The 23,120-nt window shown below is 34.4% G+C and overlaps 2 protein-coding genes across 3 annotated transcripts; both read right to left on the minus strand.

Moving 5' to 3' along the window:
• Window positions 1-5,368: 5,368 nt before the first annotated feature.
• LOC110823723 (myosin-binding protein (Protein of unknown function, DUF593)) lies at window positions 5,369-9,680 on the minus strand. Of its 2 annotated transcripts, none has more exons than XM_022054183.2 (4): window positions 7,984-9,680; window positions 7,700-7,888; window positions 6,136-7,597; window positions 5,369-5,994 (listed from the first exon to the last, which is right to left on the minus strand). In XM_022054183.2, the coding sequence occupies exons 1-3, from the start codon at window positions 9,395-9,397 to the stop codon at window positions 6,156-6,158; spliced, it is 3,045 nt and encodes a 1,014-aa protein (XP_021909875.1). In that variant the 5' UTR covers window positions 9,398-9,680; the 3' UTR covers window positions 5,369-5,994; window positions 6,136-6,155. The 2 variants fall into 2 exon arrangements, with proteins under 2 accessions (XP_021909875.1, XP_021909874.1); XM_022054182.2 differs by having other exon boundaries at window positions 6,113-7,597; window positions 7,984-9,679.
• Window positions 9,681-14,695: 5,015 nt separating this feature from the next.
• LOC110823732 (ENTH/ANTH/VHS superfamily protein) lies at window positions 14,696-23,120 on the minus strand. The gene is made up of 15 exons (XM_022054197.2): window positions 22,718-23,120; window positions 22,452-22,521; window positions 22,213-22,310; window positions 20,164-20,302; window positions 19,665-19,792; window positions 19,488-19,580; window positions 19,281-19,331; window positions 17,616-17,681; window positions 17,470-17,535; window positions 17,239-17,319; window positions 17,059-17,139; window positions 16,215-16,382; window positions 16,013-16,097; window positions 15,786-15,907; window positions 14,696-15,303 (listed from the first exon to the last, which is right to left on the minus strand). Exons 1-15 carry the CDS (start codon window positions 22,805-22,807, stop codon window positions 14,947-14,949), a joined length of 1,695 nt encoding a protein of 564 aa, XP_021909889.1. The 5' UTR covers window positions 22,808-23,120; the 3' UTR covers window positions 14,696-14,946.

A 23,120-nucleotide genomic window follows, 5' to 3' on the forward strand; every position in this document is an offset into this window, starting at 1 on the left:
CCGCCGAAGAAGAAGAACCAATCACCGGAAAGAGAGCCGAAAGCCGCCGGTCGCCTGCCGCCGTGCTGGAGTCACCTCCGACTGCCAAAAAAGGTAAAAATTCTTTTAGTCGCTTGAAATTTGATTTTGAACACCCTCATGGACAAGTCGGAGTCAAAGGACCAGTGGATGGGTTGGAAACTGTGGGTAAAACTCGACGCCGCCACCGCGAGAAAAGTAAAAAATCACCTCCGATGGGGCCCTTCTCGATTTTTATTTCGTGCAATTTTTTCACCATTGTATTTACCATTTTGTTTTCCATAGTTTGATCGAAGAAAAACGCCCAACCACGAAGCTGAGCCAACGGAGTCGCCGCACCAGAAAATCCAACTATTGGTAAACCTCTATTTTTTGACTTTTTTCGGCCAACTGATGCTGCTTAACATGTTTTCTCTCAGGGATGAGTACAAAACCGATCGAAAACGGCCAGCCCTAGGTAAACCGCCGCCATGGGAGGCGGTGCTGTCACTGGAGCACGGCGGTGCCGTCGTGCTGGAATCCCAAAATTGACCGAAAAGGATTTTTAATACCGATTTTGAATTTTTTTGGATATTTTTAGGTACTTGGAGCGTGTTTTACTCTCCGGAGGAAAGTTCAGGGAACTCGGAGATTGTCAGTAGGCGCAGCTGAAAGTTTAACATTTCAAACATCGATTCGAGTAAGAATCCTTCACCTTATTTCTTATTATGGAATTAAAGTTTAATTATAAATAATATGATATTTTGCGTAATTTAAAAAATATCCATAATTAATTACAGGTTATTGATGGAGCCGGAACCGATTATTTATTACTATTTATCATATTTTAACTGATTGTTTGATTCTACAGTTTCGAATGTATGATAATACACTGGAATTGGTAAGATAATTTTGGTTATGTTTTCTTGATGCATGTATTGCTTATTTTGTGTAATTTATAGTTAAATTATGAATTTAAAAATTAAATATAAACGAAAAATTGTTTGATTAAGTGAATGGATGAATGATAGTCTTATTGGATATCCTGAGAGATGGTGGATAGACTGGGTACATAGGAAATCCTACCGTGAATGTCGCCTCATACCGGACGGGATATCGAGAATTGATATTTTGGCACTCATACCAGAGGGGTATGGGGATGGCCTGTTCAACCCTCATACCGAACGGGGTATTGATGGATAGTAATTTTTTAGTGCTTATACCGAACGGGGTATGAGGATGAAAAATGTTGAATAAAGGTTCACGCATAGTGGGGACATCCCTATGGACCTCCATAAATATTAATAGGCAGATAAAAGAGAAAGTTATTGTTTCGAATATTTGAATATGAGATTATGATATTGGTTGTGTTATTGTTTCTATAAGTCAGTTTTGAAAAATCTCGCTATGATAAGTATGCAGTAAATGGTTTTATTTATGATAAATGAATTTACTTAAATTAAGAGCTTCATTAGTTGTTTTTATGATTTTTACTAACTTTTATTTCTATATCGATGAGTAATGTGACATTCTTACTAAGCTAATGTATCTCACTCTTTCATTAACCATTTCATATTAAGAGGACCAAGATCCAGATCCAGATCTATAAGAGGGTTACGAATAGGATGTTCAATTGTTTACTTTCCACTTATTTTTTTAATTTTTCGTCATTCTTTTAGAAAGGTCATTCTCGTAACCCTATTGGGTATTCTGAATTATTGTGTAAGGAATGTAAACCCTAACGCTATTATTTCGCTTCCGCAATCGATTTATAATTTATTTCATTTTAAGTTCTGAGTCATTACATTATATTCCTTACACAATAATTTAAAATACCCAATAGGATTATGGGAATGACCCTTCTAAACGAACAAGTGAAAAATCAAGAAATAAATGAAAAGTAAACAATTAGTTATCCTAGGACGACCTTCACTAGCCTTTGAAGGGAGTCCGAGTGTTAAACTATTCACAACTCCCTTATTGATCGGAATTTCGTCGCCGGAGCACGGCAGTGCTGTCGTGCCAAAATTCTGAAATTAGCCGGAAAAAGTTTTTAACATCAATTTTAAATTTTTTGGGGTATTTCTAGGTACTTGAAGTGTGATTTAATCTTCGAAGAAAAATTCAGACAACCCAATGACCGTCAGTAGGCGCAGTTAAAAGTTTAGTATTTTGGGCAACAATTCGAGTAAGAATCTCTCACTTTATTATCTATTGTGGAATTAAAGTTTAATTATCAATAATACGGTATTTTACGTAATTTAGAAAATTTTAAGAATTAATTATAAGTTACTAATGGAGTCAGAACCGGTTATTTATTATTGTTTGTTCTGTTTTAACTGATTGTTTGATTTTACAGTTTTAAATGCATAATAATACACTGAAATTGGTAAGATGATTCAGTTATGTTTCTTTAATGCATGTATTGCTTATCTTGCATGATTTACAGTTAAATTGTAAAACTGAAAATTAAATGTAACAGAAAATTAATTGATTAAGTGAATGAATGAATGATAGCCTTACTGGATATTCTGGGAGATGGTGGATGGACCGGCTACATAGGAAACCCTACCGTGAATGTCGCCTTATACCAGAGGGGTATCGATGATTGGTATTTTTGGCACTTATACCGGACGGGGTATGGGAACGGCCCGTTTTACTCTCATACAGGACGGTGTATTAAGAGATGATATTTTTGGCACTCATACCGAATGGGGTATGGGGACGGCCCGTTTCACCCTCATACTGGACGAGGTATTGAGGGATGGTACTTTCGGCGCTCATACCAGATGAGGTATGGGAACGGCTGGTTAGTTGACAATGTTGAATAATAGTTCATGAGTAGTGGGGACATCTCTATGGACCCCCATGGATACTAATAAGCAAATAAAAAGAGAAAGTTGTTGTTCTACCTAATTGAATATGAGATTATGATATTGGTTGTGTTATTGCCTCTATAGGTCAATTTTGAAAAATCTCGCTACGGTTGGCCGAAAAAAGTCAAAAAATAAAAACTCATCGGTGGCGGAATTTTTCAGTGCGGCGGCTCCACCGGCTCACCTTTGCGATTGGGTATTTTTCTTCGGTCAACCTGTAGAAAACAGAATGGTGATTAGAATGGTAGAAAAATTGTACGAAACGGGAATTGGGAAGGGGCTCATTGGAGACGACTTTTGATTTTTCTCGCGGCGGCACTGCCGGGTTTTACCTGTAGTTTTTAGCTCATCCATCGGTCTTTTTGCTCCAATTTGGTCATGTGAGTGTTCAAAATCAAATTTCAAACGAATGAGAAATTTTTTTCTTTTTTGGCGGTCGGAGGTGGCTCCGACGCGGCGACGGGCAGCAATCGGCTCCATTCTCTAGCGACTGGTTCTTCTTTTTTAGTAGGGGGCTGATGGCTAGGGTTAGGATTCTGTGTGAAATAAGGTATTTATACCCGTGTCCCTTTAATCTGGGCTGTTCATTGCATTTAATCTCGACATCCGATCGCGTTTAAAGAAAAAATAAATGTAGACCGTTCATCGCGATTTAATTTGGACCGTACGATAACATTTAAAGAGAGAATGAATCTGGACCGTTCTTCACGTTTAATCGCGACCGTCCGATCGTGCCTGAGGAGAAAACGGATCCGAACTGTCCACACGCGTGAGAACAAATCTTGTTGTTTTGATCGCGAGCACGCAGATTGCCAGCATGGCCTCTCGTGTGGCACCGAGTCAGTGTGCCTTGCCACATGCGCGCTCCGGTTTGTCAGGACTGCTGACTCAAATTGTATTTTGACCTACAGTTTCTTATTTTTCTTTCAAAAACATCCCCCAAACCCAAATTTTCACCCATTTTTCTTAAAATTATTTTTAATTTCATCATTTATTTATTTTTTTTCTAATTTTATATTAAATAAAAATTTATAAATTTATAAATTATATTTTTATATTTATTTTTAAAATTAATTTTGGGCCAAATCTTGAGTCGGGTATTACAATTGATACCACTAAAATGAACTTAGAATCATGAAAGATGATGGTCTTCAACATAGGGATTTTAATTGCCTGAAAATTCCTTTTAATTTGGTGTAATATATTTTAAGGTACTTATCATTTTTGTTTTTAGTTAATGAATGCGATAAATGTCAACTTGTGAAAATCGTTCTTTAAAATCATTTTGTTCGAAATTTGTTTCGTAAAAACTTTGGATTTTTATTTTTAACTCAAATATACAGAATATTATTATTATTATTATTATTTATCAATAAAGAATAAGTTTTGGTACATAAAATACATGCATGTGGACATTTTTTGGCTCCATAACATAAGCCCATCCAAAAGCAAAATTAATTTTAATTAAGCTTTTAATAATTTGGACCAGAAACCCTTAAATTAAAGTTGGTAATCATTATTACATGTTAATATTTTCCTTATTAAATCAAACATCGCCGAAAGTTGGTAAAATTAAACCCAAAATCTCTTCTAATTCATTCTTGTACGAGAAAAAGAGAAAGGCTGCCTTCATATGAGAAGAACAATGTGAACTTTGTTAATGCACGTTTAAAATAATAATTATAATAATAATAATAATTAGGATGATATCACATGGTTTGTGTAATCTATTAATTAATTTAATTAATTATGATCAAAACAACTAACCACCTTTCTTCCTCTTTCTCTTTAAAATAAATCTAAAAAAATAAAATGTATGAAATTAAAGGTCCAACTTGTCCTCACGTGTATGATTGATAGCACTCGTACACCATAATTTCTTGTCCAGCTTTAGCATAATCAGGTACGTACGTATGCTTAATTTTGATTAAGTTAATTAGTGGCAAATTATACTCGAGGCAGATATCATTACATTATGGAGGATCATGATTTATTAATCTTACATTTAATCACTCAATTGAGATTTTGAAATGTTAATAAATAAATAAATAAATAACTTGATGTTTTAAAATTTAAAAATAGTAGATCAAATCAAATTGTAAAATAAAGTAACAAAATAAATTGTAATATAAGGTAATAATAATTAAATATTAGTGACTATGTTATTATTTTTAAAATTAATAAAACTTAATTACCCCCATATATATAGACACTAGAGATATTATGCAGTGAATCGAAATAATGATGTCATGTAAACATTTAACCAGCAATTCTGCGAAGCAACCGACAACTGCTTTCAAACTTTTGTTTTATTTTAATTGATTGATGTTTTGTTGGTTTCTACCTACTGTTAATATACGCTTAAAGCAAAATCCTCTTTCAAAGCAACCTTCAATTGCTTCTTATTTTAATTTAACATCTCTAACACACTTACTATATAATACAAATATATATATATATATATATACTTACAAATGGATATACAAAGTAGGATATAACAATAACAAAAAACCTCCTCATATGATGAAAATGATCCAAAGATGGGAAAGCAAAAAGGGGCAGGTTGCTTACCTCCCCAACTTCTTTTGCTTTCCTCACAAAGATTTAAAAAAATGACAAAAACAAAAGAAGCTATATAATACCCATATATATATATATATATATATATATATATACTATATAAAAAGACCTCCTAACTGTCCAAAAATAATAAAATAAATCTAATGCTATTATATGTACCTGGCACTGGAATCTTGGTTGGATCTGTCCAGGTCCAGGTCTCACAACATAGAAATAACAGCTTGGCTTTCACCTCACTACCCTACAACACAAATACCCTCATCATTCTCCTTTTTATCCCTCAAAAAGGAAATGATTTCCACACCCACCACCCCCCCAACAAAAATTCTGGGCTTTACTTTACTTTTACAGAAAATCAAACCAGAAGAAATTAAAATTACAAGACACTTGATTTTGTATTCCACCATGACAGAACTAGGAACCTCCCCTCTCCACCAAGGGACTTCCCCGTTGCACTCTTCATTCTTAGGACACTGGCCCAGTAGTTTGGTGCTCTTTTGTCCTATCTTTTCCACCTCTTGAACAACTCCAATGGAGGATTCTGCATTCATCAACCACACAATCCACATCAATTATAACCCCTAAAGTTAACACCAACATAATGCTATAAAGTAGTAAAACAATTTTTGTTCCGGACTAGAATTTGAACACTGAGTTACCTATTACGTTCTTGTTCACATACTTGATTTCGTTTTAATTTGACTATAGAGCGCCATCTCCTGATGTCCTAACACGCAGCCCCACGTTTCTTAGATCTTTTAGATGCTGTAGTATCTCTTGAAGAAGATAAACTCCTTTATCTCCTTTCCTCAAGGAACTGATGCAGTGCTTTAGAAACTCTCTGTCTGCTTCCAAAGCTTGTAATCTCTCGTATACGTGGTCTACTTCTTCCTCGATAGCAAACCTCTTGTTTTCCAGTTCAGATTCGGAAACTGGTGAATTTTGTGGAGCAAATGAATAAAAACCATTCTCATCATAATCATGAACACGGTCATGATCATGATCATGATCTCCATTCAATTCCCCATCTTCTGTTGCTTCTGCGTCAATTGCGTCGAAGAGAGGAAGCAGTCTTTTGGCCTTTGGTACTGTGATTCTCCTTTCTTGATGCTGTTTTCCATTTATTTCCTTTGGATGACCATTTGGAACACCATTAGCCTCCTCATTCTTGTAATCAAAGTCTTCAATATGGCAATGGCCATTACCATTTTCCCCATACAAATGCTCGATTGGTTCTATATCTTCGAAATGCTGTCCCTCTTCCTCATTCAGTGTAAATAACTTCTCTTCCAACACCTTAAGCTGCTCTAGAATCGACAACCTTTCTTCTTCGAAGTTGGCTAATGATTCCTCCAAATAAACAACAGCATCCACAGGGGTATTCTGGTTATTATGATCCATACTACTTTCACCATTGCAGAAACTATCCTCTTCTTTTGATTCTTGATTCAATTCAATAGATATTCCATCACTATCCTCACCGTTGCTACAAGAGGCTGACGAAGTTCTGCTTCTTCTGCTGCCAGCATCTTTCCTTCTTCTCAACACTGAAATTTTCTCTTTTGTTTCGTACTCCTGCACCTTCTTTCGATATGTTTCCAGCTCCTTTTCTAGCTCAGCTTTCTCTCTCTCTCTTTTCACCATAAGCTCATTCAAGAGCTGCAATGCTTCTTGGTCATACTCCGCTTGTTCCTCCATCATTCTCTGGTACTGCAAAGCTTCCATCTGCATTGCTGCCTTCTCCTCTTGAAGCCTGTTTATCATTGCCATTGTCTGGTTGGCTGCTATTGCAGAAGCACTCCTCTCTTCTTCTAGTTCAGAATATAAAGCATTTAGCGCCTTCCTTTCAGCTCGTAATGCTGATTTGAGCTTCTCAACTGTCAATGCTCCATCACCACCTTCAATGTCACTGATCACGCTGCTGCCATCCAAAGAATCTTCTGTTCCTGATTCCTTTCTCTCCAGCAGTAGCAGCCTCTTGTGTAACTGATGAAGACTGTCTATAGAAGTCGGAGTATCAGGCACCTTATCTTCCTCAATCTCGTGAAGCTCTGCAGATAATTGTACATGAGTGTTTATCTCATATTCTCTTGTCTCGATTGTCATTGTCTTGAATTCTAAAACTTCTTCAGCTTGTTTAGAACCTGATAAGTATACAAACATTTTCAAATGTTTACAAAATGCAAGGACAGTCTTTACTTAAAACGAGATGTAACGAAAGAGACTAAAATTTGAGCTAAGCTTACTATCGTCATCTTGTTCAGGTAACTGAGATGAACTTGTTGAAGGACTTTCTTGCAGGGCTGAATATTCAGAAAGATCTTCTTGAGGTGGAATATCATCAATGGGTTCATGATCAGGAATTTCTGTGCCAATTGAGATCTCTGCATCGGTTTCATCATTTTGTATTTGAAGTATATCTTCCAACTCTGCATCTGCTAACAAATTTATAAGAACTCCTGAACTAAATTAAGCATAAAAAGCTAAACTATCAAAGTCTGATGAAACCAATGGAGAAGTAAACAAGTACCTTGAAGTTGATAATCATCTTTATCCAAGTCTTCTGAACCCATTGCAGTACCTTCATGAACATCATCTATGTCTATCAATGGGGTTTGAGTTGCTTGAGTAGCAGCAACTTGTTGACCTCTATCTTCTATCAAGTCTCCATGGACGACTGTTGAATTCTGTTCCTCATTTTCCACTAGTTCAAGCACTGCAGCCTCTGCGTTCTTTATTCTCTCATGGGGTGAAAGTAATGTGACTGGCTCCTCGGAGCTGCGGCTCTCCACAACCAGGCTAAGGTCTGCCTCGTCTTGCAGGTTGAAATCCAGAATAACGTCTCCATTACCGGATACCCCTTGATCTTCTTCACTAAATTTGTAGAGTCCATGATTTTTTGTAGTTCTGGAGTTCATGAAATCAACTGGAATCAAATGACAATCATCCCCATCAATGTAAAACTCTAGATGCTTAGGCGTGACAATTTCAGAAGACTTCTCTTCACTGAAACCAATTTGGGTTGCAGATTGAGAACCCATGGACTCACCGGAATCAAGCCCTTTGTTTGTTTTTTGCGGTTCCCCAATAACCAAACCCACTTTCCCATCTTCATTATCTGCCATTTTCTTACAGTCAAAACTAGATATGTAGCATGAAAATTCATCCTCTGCTTCCACTTTTCTTCCTTCGAGACCTCCATCTGCCTCCCCTTCTCTTTCTTCAAGATCTTCTTCAACATCAGAAACCATCTGAGATCCTCTGTCGTCTTCAACCAAAGGTTCATCGTTCATTTGATCGGGCACAAAATCGGATCTGGTTTGATCTGAAAGATCACCTTCATCGACTTTACCATCAACACCTGTTTCTTCAATCAAGTTTCCTTTCTGAGTATAATCTAAAATATCCCAAGAAGGTTTAATCAAAAGATAAGGTGGGTATATTTTTTCCTCCAACTTCACTCCACAGCAAGAGCAATTCAAATCTTCCAGCTCAACAGTTTCACTCACCTTATTATTCTTATTACCATCACCTTGAACCATTCCAATTTGTTTCATCCATGGAAAAAAAGCAAACTTGTTTGACAATTCAGGCTGCGAGGAGGACGAGGACGAGCAATCCTCGCACATGTTATGTGATTCGGCCAGTTTTCGGTGACTGGCGCAGAAACCCAGTTTGGAAATCTCAGTGGCATGAGCATCGCACATAAAATCTCGGTAAGAATCCTTGTATTTGTGGGGCTCAAAGATATGATCGAGCCTAGAACACCAGAGACAGGGCCTTTTAAGGCCAACGTAATCGGCGAATTTGATAATTAGATAAGAAAAGAGAGAGTTGAGAAGGAGGAAGAAGATTAAAACCCATTCAAGAAGAGCGTAGACAAGGATAAGAGTAAGCTTGTTGGTGTTTCTATGTAGCATGGTTGCAAACTTGTTGGCCGCCATTGATGATCCTCTGTTTCTTATTATGTACAGAGATGGAAACAGAGTGAGACAGAGAAAAAAACAAGAAACAAATCAAAAGAAGATCCAAAACTGTTCTGTTCTCAGAGAAGAAGAAGAAGAAGAGATTATAGGATGAAAGGAAAGATTTTTTACAAAGGAAGATATGAAGGTGGTCTCAAAGGAGGAGGAAGAGGAAGAAGAAGAAGAATCAGATGGGGAAGTGGCTTTATTTGGACTTTGGAGTTGATGAAGGCCCTGTTTGAATGGGAATGACACCATGACAGCCAAAGTAGAAACTCAACTTTAGGAATAATTTAAAAAAAAAAAAAGAATATTAAAGAAAACAATGAGTCAGGGAAAATTAAAGAATATTTTATTTAATTACTTTCATTTTTTGTAAAGCATCAAAAATTGATTAACCATTAATTAAGCAATTAATCTTTGAAACAAGTAATAGACTACACAAGATTTTAGTACAAAAAAAGTTCCAGTTTTTCTGACTTTAGAATGCTTGCTTCTGGTATAATCTTTAATATTGCCTCCAAAAGATATTAAAAAAATATTTAGTGTTAATGTAATTTTCTTTAGAGAAAAAGTGATGGTATGCACAGCATTATATCTGGATTAGTGATGATTATTGTCTGCAGCATAAACCTAAAACTGGGGGAGGATAGACTTATAATTGATTCCAAACACTCTCTCGTCCCCACCACCACCCTGTTTTTTGTTTGTAAAAAAGGAAAGGGGGTGGCCCACCAACCATACCAGTGAGTTGGTGGACCAGCCTCAAAGTAATCTGTGGGGCCAATGTGGGACCCCCAGATGCTCCAGACTCTGTTACGTAATTCTCAATTTGGGCATCCCTTATAGCCGTTGAGTGGGGGGAGACATGGTAAAATAATCACACTCGTAAGGTTAATTAATTCCCTCTTTTTTTATGTGAATAAAATTAATTTTAATTTCATTCACATTCTTAATTTAAATAAAATAAATGTATAAAACATTAAGAGTATTATTTTTTAATTTTAAATAATTCAATAGTTAATATTTAAAATTATATCCAATTAAATTTTATATTAACATTTTAATGCTATGGTGTCAAATCCGGTGGTAACATTTTAATATTAAATATATTTTTCTTGATCTTTTTCTTTTATAAATTATTACTTTTTAATAATTAAGGGGAAAACAATATTTACATTTGATTTTTGGTCGAAGCAATATAAAGGTTTAGAAAATTCATTTATAAGATTAAGTCAATTCTTAAAAATCATAATCATAATTAGAGGATAATTTTCAAAATTTATAATTAAACAATGAGTGGATATAATTAAATAAATCTTGAAAAGTTAAAAAAAAAAAAAAAAAAAAAAATGGGGTGGTGATGTGATGTGAATATAATTTTAAGTAATCCTTGTAAAACAATTTCTTTTCTTCCAATTGACCAAATCTTCAATGCATATGAACACAGAATTAAGCATTGCAATAGAAGGGTTTGTAGCTCTTTGACAAACCCTAAAATCAAATTTTGAAAAACGAAAATTTTCAATATATAAATATATATATATATATATAGTTTTTAAATTACATTTAAAAAAAAAAACTGACATCAAAATTGACCCTTTCTATGCGGTGAAACATAATAATGGGTCACAAGCCCAATATTGGTAGGCCAGGGCTGCACCGCCACACACCCACCAGCCAGCCACCCCATTTCAGTATATTCTACTTATTTTTTTAAAAAGATTAAGAAAATGTCTTTTAAACCATTCTTATTATCATGTACTATGTATATGTATATATATAGAATCTCATTTCTCATTTTATTTACTTGGCCAAAATAATGTGTAAAATAAATCTTTTGTAATTTATGGTTTTCTTATATGTATACATATATATATATATATGTTAATCAAGATTGCTTTTGCTTTAGTTAGGTTTGTCCAAACAGTGTGTAATGTCTGATATTTTCTGCCCCACCAAAAACACTTTCAACTCTTCAAATCCCCAAAAAGAAGAAAATTAAAATTTTAATGAAAAAAAGTTGTGAAATTAATTTAAAGATTAAAGAAGAAAGATGATTTTGTTCCCTTCCTCCCCCTCCCAACTTTTCTACCAAATTGTAAAATTAATTTGGCTGCCAGCTGATCACCAAATTAATTAAAGTGAAATCTTTCTGAAACTGCTTTAAGTTAAAACCCTTTAATTTTTCCTTCAATTTTTTTTTTATTTTCTTTATCTTCTTCTTTTACCAGATTGAAAAGAAATTATAGAGCAAAATTCACTTTTTTCTTTTTTAATAAATAGATATTTATTTTAATTTTTATTTGACTCAACTAAAAAATAATTTTAGGGTATTTCAATTTTACATAGCACAATCTTTGAATTGTTGAAAGTGTAAAATCAAATAAATATGAACACCAACTTTTTTAATAGGTCCGGTCCACATTCCACAAAATCTTGAACGGTCTAAATTTATGCGCTCAAAACAACGCTCCTCCTCTCCAATTAACAAATTGCTTGAAAATTCAAAAAACAATGTATGTCAATAAGCATGCATATACATATATATAATTGAATTAAAAAGGGGGAATGTTTTTATAAATGTTAGTCTTCATTGATTGTATAATGGAGGGGACATGGTCATCATCCACATGAGTAGCGTGGTTACAAAGACATCATCATCTAGCGAATGACAAAGTATTTTGCTTAATCTTGTATAATAATCATCTATAAAAGTGTCCCTTACCCATTTCTAATCATCGTAAACCCTAATTTTTCTCAACAGTCAATTTAATTTCTTGTTTAAAAGAGGCCCTATATGCTTCACTCATTGGGTTTTCCCAATTAAAAAAAAAAAAAAAAAAATTTGTACCATAAAAATCAAGAAGTGAAAATTTTAAAATCCCATTAATTACTAGTATCTATATAAGAATTTGAGATTGAATTTTACCCCTTTTGATATCATAAATATATTTTTTATTGTGTGACATGAAATTTTTAATTACCAATTAAAATGGAATAAAAAGATAGAGATACCTTTTTTCTTTTTTTTTTTTTTTTTTTTTACCGCGTTGAAGAAACGGTCCAATTGATGGTAATTAATTCAGATTGAAGATATGCATACATATATATATATATATACATATACATATATATAACAATTATAATAAAAAATTATAATAATCATTAAGGGTTCCGATCCCTATTGAGTAAAGTTCTTAAAATTTGTAAAAAACCATAAAAATAATTAGTAATTTGTGTATTAATTTCTTCTTGAGACATTATAAAGCTCCGTCCAAAAATTCAAAAGATATGATTGAGGAGGTTGAAGTGAATTAGGAGAAGTGATGATGGAAAATGCAAGCGTGGGGTGAAGTTTTCTGATGATGGCTTCTGGTTTTTTACTTATCGCGTATTGCCTGATATTATATTTATTTTAGGAATCCATAATTTATTTAATTATAAAAATTAGGTATTGTTATTGTTGAAAAAAAATTGGAAAAAATTAACACGGTAAAATCTAAACTTAATTTTTACTTCATGGTAATAACATTAACATGTAAATTAAGATAATTTTACAAGTGAATTTGTAAATTTTAGTACATAAGATTCTGAATTTGATTTTTTTTTTTTTTTTTTAAAAAGTAAAATACAAAAGCATACAAACCCTAACGGTCGAATTAAGTGTTAAGGAAAAGGGACCATCCACAATCTTGGTTTTGCCAAGATTCTAAAATTTGATTTTGTATTTCTTTTAGTTTTCTTTTAATGGACAAACAAGGGTCCCATGACAACATTTGGTAATTAACAAAATGGGAACTACTTAAAAAGAAGCTTTGGATGCTAAACATGATTAATTAAATTAAGTTCTGTTAAACAAAGCAAATAATATTAATTAATTAACAAAATAAATAATAAATAATAAAGAGAGAGAGAGAAAAAAAAAAAAAAAAAGAGAGAAAGAGAAGATAAAAAAAATGGGGAGTTTGAATGGTAATGATGGTGAATTGAGGGCGCTCGAAGAGAGTGGGGGCAATGGAGAACTGGTCCTCCATTTCTTTCTTTCTTTTTTTGAACTTTCTTGCTTTTTCTTTTAAATCTCATGAAATTAACAAAGATTTTTTTTTTTTTTTTTTTTGTGATAGAGGTACAAGTAAATGGAAATTGTGACATTTGAATCCTACCCTTATGATTTGCTTGTTTACAAATCATATATTAATAATATATAGATTAAAAAAATAATAAAATTTGGCAATAACGTGAGTATATAATGAAGTATACAGAGTAGTGTTATGGTGTTAAGCAGAAACATGTGCATAAAAAGGAAGTTTCCTAAATGAGAAACACGGCATGATGATTAAGTCCCAACCATGCACATGTTATCCAACCATCATTCCACATGGAACCTTCTTTGAACTAACAGTAACTCATTTATATTGTAAAAATACCATATCATAATCCTTAACTTTTTGTGCTATGTTATAATTTAATTAGTTCCTTAAACTTATCAATTCGTTCTAAGTGAATGCGAAAATAGAGATAGAAATTTAGATGGAATCATATGGTTTGACGGAGAGCGCCGAATTGTTTCATTCTGAACACAACAAAACCAGAAGTTGGAGATGAATAATGGAGTTTCTTTCTGGATTTTGTCGTGCTTCACCCTTCACCCATAATTTCACTTACTCCCATCCAAATGTTTGTGTTCTTTCCACCATATATTTTATATTATAAACAAATGAACAAAATCTGTTCTAACCCACAAGTTTTGGTTTGATGGGTTATTCAAATCGTACCTTACCATCCAGATCTAAATTAGAACAAAATATGTTGAAAAAACTAAAAAGCAGCTTCAAGTTTTCTTTTCTGACAAAAAAAAAAAAAACAAATGCTTAGACAATGATGGAAGTTTTGATCAATGTAAAGAGACAAAGTAGTACCTGCAGCCAGTAGTTGATTACAAAAGAAAAATACAGTGGAAAACAATTAATTGAATTCCCTAATTATGAGAATATGGAAGCAACCAAAAGCAACGTGAGGTGTCCAAACTGGAGGCAAGGCCAAAGTTAAAAATGGTGTATTTATCAGCTTTGTACGATCCTGCAAACAACTATGTTAATAATAAGCAGCTTTTTCAGAGTTTTGTTCCTCTCTTTCCTAGTGTTCGTGTTGGAGGTGGTATCCTATGATCACAAAACAGAATCCACTTTATTACCTTGCAAATCAACAAACTCTGACTCGAATCATTCCTCACTTCAATACTATTTTACTGCTAATCTCAATGTGATCCAAGCATGTAAAAGATATACATATTTATAGATATACTGAGAGAGTGAGAGAGAAGCAAGTGCTTCAAAAATTACTTCCAATATTCTCAATCAAAACAACTAATGACTACATCTTTCACTATTCACTCCCTAAATTCTACAAACCCAAAGATTGACGCAATGCTCAAAACCATTTTATCTCGTCGTGCGTGAGCTCATTCTACTTTACTCATTCTCAAAATACACGGAAAGCCACTTACAAATGTTCAAACATGCAAATTACAGAAGCCCTGTACTTCCAAATGGATTGTTTGCTTTTTGATGAGCATGAGGATTAGCAGGAAATGGGCCAAAACCTGTATCGCCAAAAGGGTTTGTTGGGTTCACCGATGGATGTTGCTGCTGCAATGGCTGTTGGTAACTTGGCTGATAAGCAGCACCAAATGGATTGACCTGCGGTTGAGTCACTGATGTCATTTGAATTGAGGGAAGGGGAGAAAATCCATTGGACCCAGCAAATGAATCTTGCAACTCAAATGGATTTGGAGCTGGTGCTCCATAGACAGGCTGCTGAGCGGCTCTATATGCTCCTTCATCGTATAAACTGTTCAGCGTGAGAGAGTCCAATCCGCCAGCCTGACATTTAAAAATCAAGAAATTTGACAAGATGAAAATTGAGAAACAGCAAATTTGTTCTCTTATTTCTGCTAAATTCTCCAAGTCTAATGAAGTATCTATTAACAGAAAACAATAATGATAATCTAACATCAAAGGAAATCAATCAAGCAAAATCTGATAGCAAAACGAGAAGCAGGACCAAGATAACACCTTCTGAGAAATGTCGCTGAAACTAAATTTTACAAACAAAGCAAGCCCTACTTTAAAGCCAAAAAATATATATATATCGATAAATATGCATATTTAATAGCCTGGCAAACTGGCATTTAGTAAGGAAAGATATACATAAGGTGCATCAATTGATTTATAGATAACTCAAATCAAAACCAGAAAACTGCAGCTCAATCCTCACCAACAGTAAAGTAACTTAAGTCTTAGCAAGTATAAATAAGATACAATTTCATAGATACAGATAATAACAAGCACAAGAAAAGACCTACCAACTGCCTCTCCGTGGTTGCAGAAAGGTTGCTGCCGGGTGTGGTGACCAGGGCAAGTTCCCATCCAGTGGGATCAAAATCTCTTGCTTGACTGGCACTAGAATCAAATGTTGAAGTAGTACCTAAAGAAACAAAAATGATCATTCTAATTTTTTTTTTGAAATAAATATCATTCTAATTTATATGATACGATGATTTACGTAATTTGAAAAGAAAAAATACTATACCACCAAGATCCGCAGGAACAATGGCCAAAGCCAAAGCATTCCTCTCCTCAATTGCAGATGCATCAGGAGCAGCATAATCCAATCCCTGAATTCCGTCTCCCATGAAAAAAAAGGGGAAACATTAAATCAAGAAACAAGAAGCAAAATAGGCACACTGCTAACAGATAATCAATTGAAAAAAGACTAGAAAATGATTGATTACCAATAGATCTCCAGTCTCCATGTTGTTTTGAGGAGCTGGAGGTGGAGGTGGTGGAACAGTCTCGATATTCGAGACAGCAACATCATCCATGGGAAGTGGTTCAGGTTCCTCACTGGATAATTTGGAATCTTCAGCAGGGGGCACTTCCTCTGGCCGGTACGTTAGAAGCTGCTTATGATAACCACATATCAGTTTCTTAAAAGGAGTGTTCCCTTCCAGGACAATTTAATTACAGAAGGATCAACCAAACAGCTGGAACTTCAGTTCATGGAGTAAATTCTGATTTAAGAACTATGACCAAATGAAGTAATTGGTGAAATGGTGAAGGTACATTTCCTCGACTCACATCTCTTTTCATCTTTCTATTCTCTTCCACCATCAACCCAAATCTATCAGTTCTTAGAATAATATTTTGGAAATTTAACTTTGTCAAAATCATAAGGAAATTTTTCTCAAATTTTCTAAAATTTATCTACTTTCTCACCATATATATCACTTTTTAGAATAATATTTATTCCACTTCTTTTTCCGAAGGGTATATATTCATTTCAGTTCGTAAAGTTCCTACATGATTAGCAGAGAGCAACTCTTATCTGTAGTAACTCTCATTTTTAAACAGATTCCTTAACGGTTCAATAAATTTCTTCATGACTCAAATGATAATCTGAGAAAAAATCGAGGACACAAGTCAAGATAAATTTTCAGAATATCCACAACCTTCTTGCCTATTTCTAGTTCATTTCTTTCAAGAGTTCCTTCAGAATATATTTATTATTTAAATGATAGAACTCCCTAGTGGTTTTGCAAGAAATATACTTGCAAAATTAAAATTTTTCATACTGACCAGTGGCTCACTTGGAACAGAAACCACCCGAGGTGCTTCTCTTATATACTCTTCCATTGTTGTAAGAAAGGATTGTGGTGGCTGAAATTTTTACCACAGAAAACAAATTAACATAAGTGCATGAATTTTTATTTTTTTTTAAGAGAGGGAACTAGAACACTAAATCACATTATCATTTACCTCCCTCAAAGTTGGAAACTGAAAATTCCTAGCAAGTTCCAACCCTTTGCAAATTTCATAGAAATCAGACAGATTACCAGCCTGCAGCAGAAGACTAGATTTATAATCACATGACAGTAAATAATTTGTGGAAAGAAAGTAGGCATCCAAAATAGCAACAACTGTGCCTGTTGCATATACCAAAAATAATCACCTCCAATTTCAACATTAACAAGATCAATGAAACATCACCTGCTGACCAGCTCGTTTGTATATATCAAGGGCTTTTAGAGCTTCATGTCTTGGCATTTCAAAGAACTGCAGTAAAATGGGATGTTAAAGAAGAAAGCAAAAAAGGCAATAGTAGCATATTAGATACCCATAAAAGATCAACTTACCTTATCTACAAGATTGATAATACCATCATTAATAGCACAATAAATTTTAAAACTCTCCTTCAATACCTGAAAATTGTACATGATAACAACATCACAAAGAATCTTAGGCAGAGCTATTTTATCAAGTATGCTCCATTTTCGTTTTTTCCCCCCATCCACATAATACAAGAGAAAAAGAACACTAAAAGCCTGTTGAGGAGGATGGAAATACCTAAGATCAATAGTTTTTCTTCCCAGCACAAGTGTTGTTAAGAAAGCAAATAGAATTAGTAGGGCCACCATATGTGAAAGCCAAACAATTAAAAAACCTCATTTTATATATTACACATCCTTGTAAAGTCTGAAAACAATAGAAATGGTTTCTTGAAAAGAAAAAAAAAAAGCAGATGACAACTTGAAAAAAACATCCTAAATTAACAAAATGGCACCTTGGTCCTACACCTATTCCTCTCAATTCCCTCTCTTGTATCACCATCTCTGCTTTTAGTCCTCTATTTACCTGCTCAACACGAAATTAGTGGTAAATCTCCCTCCATCTCTCTCATGATTATGATTATTATCGCTGGAACTTTAGTTTGTTAGCAGATCTTCAACAAAATGTGCTTCGTTGATCTTATCATTTTCTTTCTTTCTATCAAAATTTTTCATATCTTTCATACGGTATAGATCCATTTCACCTTTTTGATAAAATAACAAGTATTATTACCAAAAAAAGGACCTGCAACCTAAAAAAGGATTATGTTCAAAAAGAAAAGGAAACAACAAAAATCTTTCATGGCTTTTTTGCCAGAGACTCTGGTTTTAGGTTCCTGAAGCCTTCCAGGGATGTTAATGTTGACGCGCAAGTTTATTTCTTGATGTGCTCCAAATTCTGGTTCTGCATTTCTTCACTGGGTTAGTCTTTTTATCACAGCTAGACAACTTGCTGCTGGCAAATCTTGTCACTATTATCTAAATTCTCCAAAATCTTAAATTAGAAACTATCTTCCAAGAATTTGCTCAAAACCTGCAGAATAGGCTGAGCAAAATGCACTCTAGAAAAACTTTGGGCTTCGGAGATTGAGCATGTTGTTGGAAAAGTTTTTTGAATCCCTCTCAATTTTTAACATGTTTAGATGAATTTTTAAAGATAATTTTTCACTATGGCAAGTGCTTATCGATCAGTGTGTGTGTGTGTGTGTGTGTGAGAGAGAGAGAGAGAGAGAGAGAGAGAGAGAGAGAAGAGAAAACAAGCTAGTGAAGCCTTATATTAAAAAAAGAACCAAATTGTCACATCACCACAATCACTGTCATCACAAATTGGAACCTTGAAAATTCAAGTTCTAAATTCTTCAACTTTGCAATAGTCCTAATAGCAGAGAAACTTGTTTCCATAAAATGCAGCAGTCAGGAGACGGACCTACTAATTTTGCATATATATGTCAACTCATGCATACCAAAGTTGAGCCAACTTTAGAAAATTTTTGGCGGAGCTTTAATGTTTCTTATTTCCGTGCTTGCTTAAAAAATAGCGAAGATAATGCACCTTACAAATGAAAATTTTGCTAAATTCTTATTGACTAGTACTAATATTGGTGGCTCAGAACCACAATCACCAACATAAAAATTCTATCATGAATTTTAGATATGAATTTCTGCATAAGATAACTTAGATAGCAGGCGTACCAGAGCAAGAGCATATTGTATGACGTAATTGCCAACAGCAGCCCCTTCTGGCTGAAAAAATAGGCAGAAAATCTACTTAACCCATAAATACTAGCATCATATGCCAGATATAATGCAAAGCCAAAAAGAAAGCGTATACCAAAAACAGTGGCATAGCATTCATATGAAAAGAAAAGTTAATCATTGAAGAGAACTAAAAGAAAGTACCCGGCAACCAATGAGACGATACAGCAACTGCTGCAAAGCAGGCAATTGCTCCAACAGTTCTTCACTGTCCAATTCTCTAGTTCTGCTGTAACCCTGCCCGTCAAAAGAACAAAACTGAATACACTGTCCATTTGAGGTTAAGGATAATTAATTCTCAAATAATTCATTAACTGGTACCTTATCCTGCCCTTGGGCAGATCTTGGTAGGCGCTCAGCCTCAATGTCATATTTCAAAATCCTGAAGCATTCAAGTCGCTCTTCCAGAAACAGAGCATATGTACGTACCCAGGCAGAACAATCCCAGGCTGAAAGAGACAAAATGCAAACAACAAATATTGAAGTTTTAAGGATGTATATAATTATATTACATAAGAGGTAGAAAAATTTATAAATTTTAATTCATATACCATAGAAGCAATTACAATAATGAAACTGAAATACTACATTTGATCTTAGCCAAAAGGCAGGCAAAGCTAAGATGAAATGGGAATACTACTGTGGCATTTTGAAAGATTTGCTTTCATATGGATCTTACCAAGTGGACCAGGTTCATGAAAAAAAGAAGGAAAAAATAATGGTGATTTAGAAGACCAATATAACAAATCATGGTATACAACCTGCCTAGAAAGCAGTAACAATGGTCAATAGAAGATAGGAGAATGACATCCAAACTCACCTATCGGGCTTGAATCATCCTTGAAATTAGAAAGTTGTAAGATACGTCCTCTCTGAGAGAAATTTAGAAGTTCTTCTCTGAAAGTTGGATCACCCTCCCTTAACATCCTATGAATTACTATCAGTGTTTTTAAGGCAACCTGTTGAAACAAATGGAAGTAAAAAAGGAAATACAATAAGAACTGGTGACATTAGAATGACAAGCTAACTACTGACAATTTTTAAACCAGTAATTTCACAGATACCATCCATTATACGCTTTTTTGAAACACAGTTCGTTATTTATAACAGAATGAACGAGCTTCAGACATATGGATGGAGAAGATATCATGCGTGAACAGAACTTTTTAGAAATAAAACTTCCACTACTTCTGACAAGGCTGAAAGACACAAGATCCCTCCATGATCTTGTCAACAATTTTTAAGTACTGAATGAAGCTTTTCTTGTTTTAACTCCCAATATTCTTCATGAAACTAATAATATTAATATAAAAAAATGACAACAACAATAATACTATTAAATCCTTGGTTACAGCTAAGTGTTTATAAAAGAAGGAAGAAAACTACAGATGCACCCAAGTTTTTTAGCTGAATTATATCAATAAATATACTGAAAAGGGTTAAGCTCCGCATTCGTCTCTTTTTCTATGTTTTGAGGGGGTTGAAAACCCCTCACTGGGCTTGAAATTTTTGGATTTATTCTCTTTATTCTTGGATTTTAGTCACAGTCTCGCCAACGAGGAGGAGTTGGACCTCATAGCTTCTGTAGACAGGTAGCAACTCACTGCTCCCAGTGCGTTGTGAATGCATTCTCGTTTCTATCAAAGAAAAAATGCTATTGTATCCTTATTCTATTAATGTGATACCACCTAGATCTGCAACTTAGCCTCCTAAGGGTTATGCAACTTCCTCCTTTTGCACTCCAGATTGGAAAAGCTTAAAGTGAAATCCACCAAAGATGAGAATATGCAATAACCCCACCTCTAAGTTCAAAAAGTGATGCAGGCTTTCTTAAATTCCTAAATAATCACTGAATGTTTCTGTCTCTCAAGGTTTATAACATGCTGAATGAAACCTAACCAAGTTTAGCCCACCGCCAAAATTATTAGGTCCTCCAGCCAAAATGAGCTCTCGAGACTCAACTCTTAAGGGCGTCTTTCTCAAGAGTTTCTCCCTACTGATAACACTGGAAACTCCTCTTGACCTTGTCATAGAACTTGTAATATGCTAAGAGTAGAGCAAGTGCTGACTACATTTATCATACAAGTACCAAATATATAAAAAATTTAATTATTTCAGACCATCAAACTAGCTTAACTTGAAATATTTTGCAAGTCAGCTTCATCTCACAATTTTAGATCCAGCAAAATGAGAACCATTTGAAGGTTAAAGAGACATAATTTGACAAGTATTCCACTCTAAATGCTTGGTGTAACAACATTCTGAAACTGAAATACATTTGAATCCTCCATACACCACCCTAATTGTTCAGAAAAAACAAAAAATATAAAGGTAAGAACAACTCCTCTCAAAAACTATAATACCGTCAGTCCTCCACAAACGTCCAAAATTATTCAGAAAAAGAAAGGAAGCGAAGAGACTTAACATCAAGTGGAAACTAGGAAAGAAAGTATAGCTGAAGCTTGTTAGAAAAAATATGAACGCAAGCGAGATAAACAAGTCCAACAAATCAAGAACTTAATGCTAACAATGCATTAAAACTGTTACCGAAATGCAGATAGAAGCTATCACTCTTCGATCACCTAAAAGCATTCAGTACACGTTCAAGAAAGTATCTTTAACAAATAAATTTCCAACAATATTTCCAGTACATGACATAGAAGAATTAGAACCGATTTCCCAACCATGCAATGCAATGAGAATAATTAAAGATAAGCTAACTTTAATTTCCAGAAGAAAAAGGAATTCTCGATAGATCTACAGAATGCTTCTTAATATACAAAATAAAGACTTTTTTTTTTTGAAATAAAATACAAAATAAAGATTAAGCTCTCCGAAAACAAATCGCGTAAATTGATAGCACCATTACCGTCCAATTGTGAGTCTTGGCCAATCGCCGGGACAGTGCATGAATGCAGTAAGCAACATCTGCTCGGGGCCGAATCGCTGATGTGGCCAACAAGATTTCTAAAGCAGGATCAAATGAAGAGAAAAAAGATCAGAAAATCTCATATATCTCCTTCAATTATTCAAGACCCAGAGAACAAATTTCGATCTTTGTCATTAAAATTTAAAATTTTAGAAAAGAAAAGAAAAAGAATCACTCACTTCTGAGGTGCCTTTCTTTGGGCGGGCACTCAACATGGTTCGTAGCTTTAACTATCGCCACATCCAAATCCTAATTATAGAACATCGAATCAAAGAAAACCCACCAAAAGATTAATTCAAAAAAAATTTAAAATCAAATCTATAATATACAGTTGTCGAAAAACTAAGGATTTGAGTCGTTTTAGATACATAGACATATATCGATAAAACAGAGATAAAAAGAAAGGAAAAAAGAAAATAAACAAATGAGAAGAAATGAAGGGTACTGCGTAATCGCTGTTGACATGGGCAAGGCCGACTTTGGTGGTGTCCTTGAGGGCGCCATAGGCTTTCCTCCACGTCTGTAGCGTTCCCATCTGTACCCGCAAACCGCTCAGATCGGTCTCGTCTGTGTCTTTCTCTCTCACTTTCTTGGACCAAAAAAGAAAGAAAAAAAAAAAAAAAAGAAGAATAGTTGGGGGTTGGTTAGTTGTTTGTTTCTTGGGATTGATACGTGGTTTCGAGGCCTTGATTTTCTCTGTACAAAGTCTGCGAGATAGAGAGAGAGAGAAGAGCGATTGAATTTTGATCAACTCGAGGGAGAGAGAAGAGGATAGATAGATACTCTTCTTCTATTGCCAAATATAGGCTGTTATTTGTTCTTCTTGTTGCGATCTTTTGTGTGTTTAT

The sequence above is a fragment of the Carica papaya genome, chromosome 2, assembly GCF_054855325.1.
Source record: "Carica papaya isolate Zhongbai chromosome 2, ASM5485532v1, whole genome shotgun sequence".
NCBI classification, from domain to species: domain Eukaryota; kingdom Viridiplantae; phylum Streptophyta; class Magnoliopsida; order Brassicales; family Caricaceae; genus Carica; species Carica papaya.

Bases quoted from the DNA above. Each gene is read 5' to 3' on its own strand.
- LOC110823723 (XM_022054183.2), bottom strand. From the start codon at position 9,397: ATGGCGGCCAACAAGTTTGCAACCATGCTACATAGAAACACCAACAAG. The intron at 7,889-7,983 runs GTACTTGTTTAC...ATTTGTTAGCAG, and splicing joins AGATGATTATCAACTTCAAG to ATGCAGAGTTGGAAGATATA. The intron at 7,598-7,699 runs GTAAGCTTAGCT...TATACTTATCAG, and splicing joins ACCTGAACAAGATGACGATA to GTTCTAAACAAGCTGAAGAA.
- LOC110823732 (XM_022054197.2), bottom strand. From the start codon at position 22,807: ATGGGAACGCTACAGACGTGGAGGAAAGCCTATGGCGCCCTCAAGGAC. The intron at 22,522-22,717 runs GTACCCTTCATT...TTCTATAATTAG, and splicing joins ATGTCAACAGCGATTACGCA to GATTTGGATGTGGCGATAGT. The intron at 17,140-17,238 runs GTAAATGATAAT...TAAAAATTTCAG, and splicing joins AGTTTCCAACTTTGAGGGAG to CCACCACAATCCTTTCTTAC.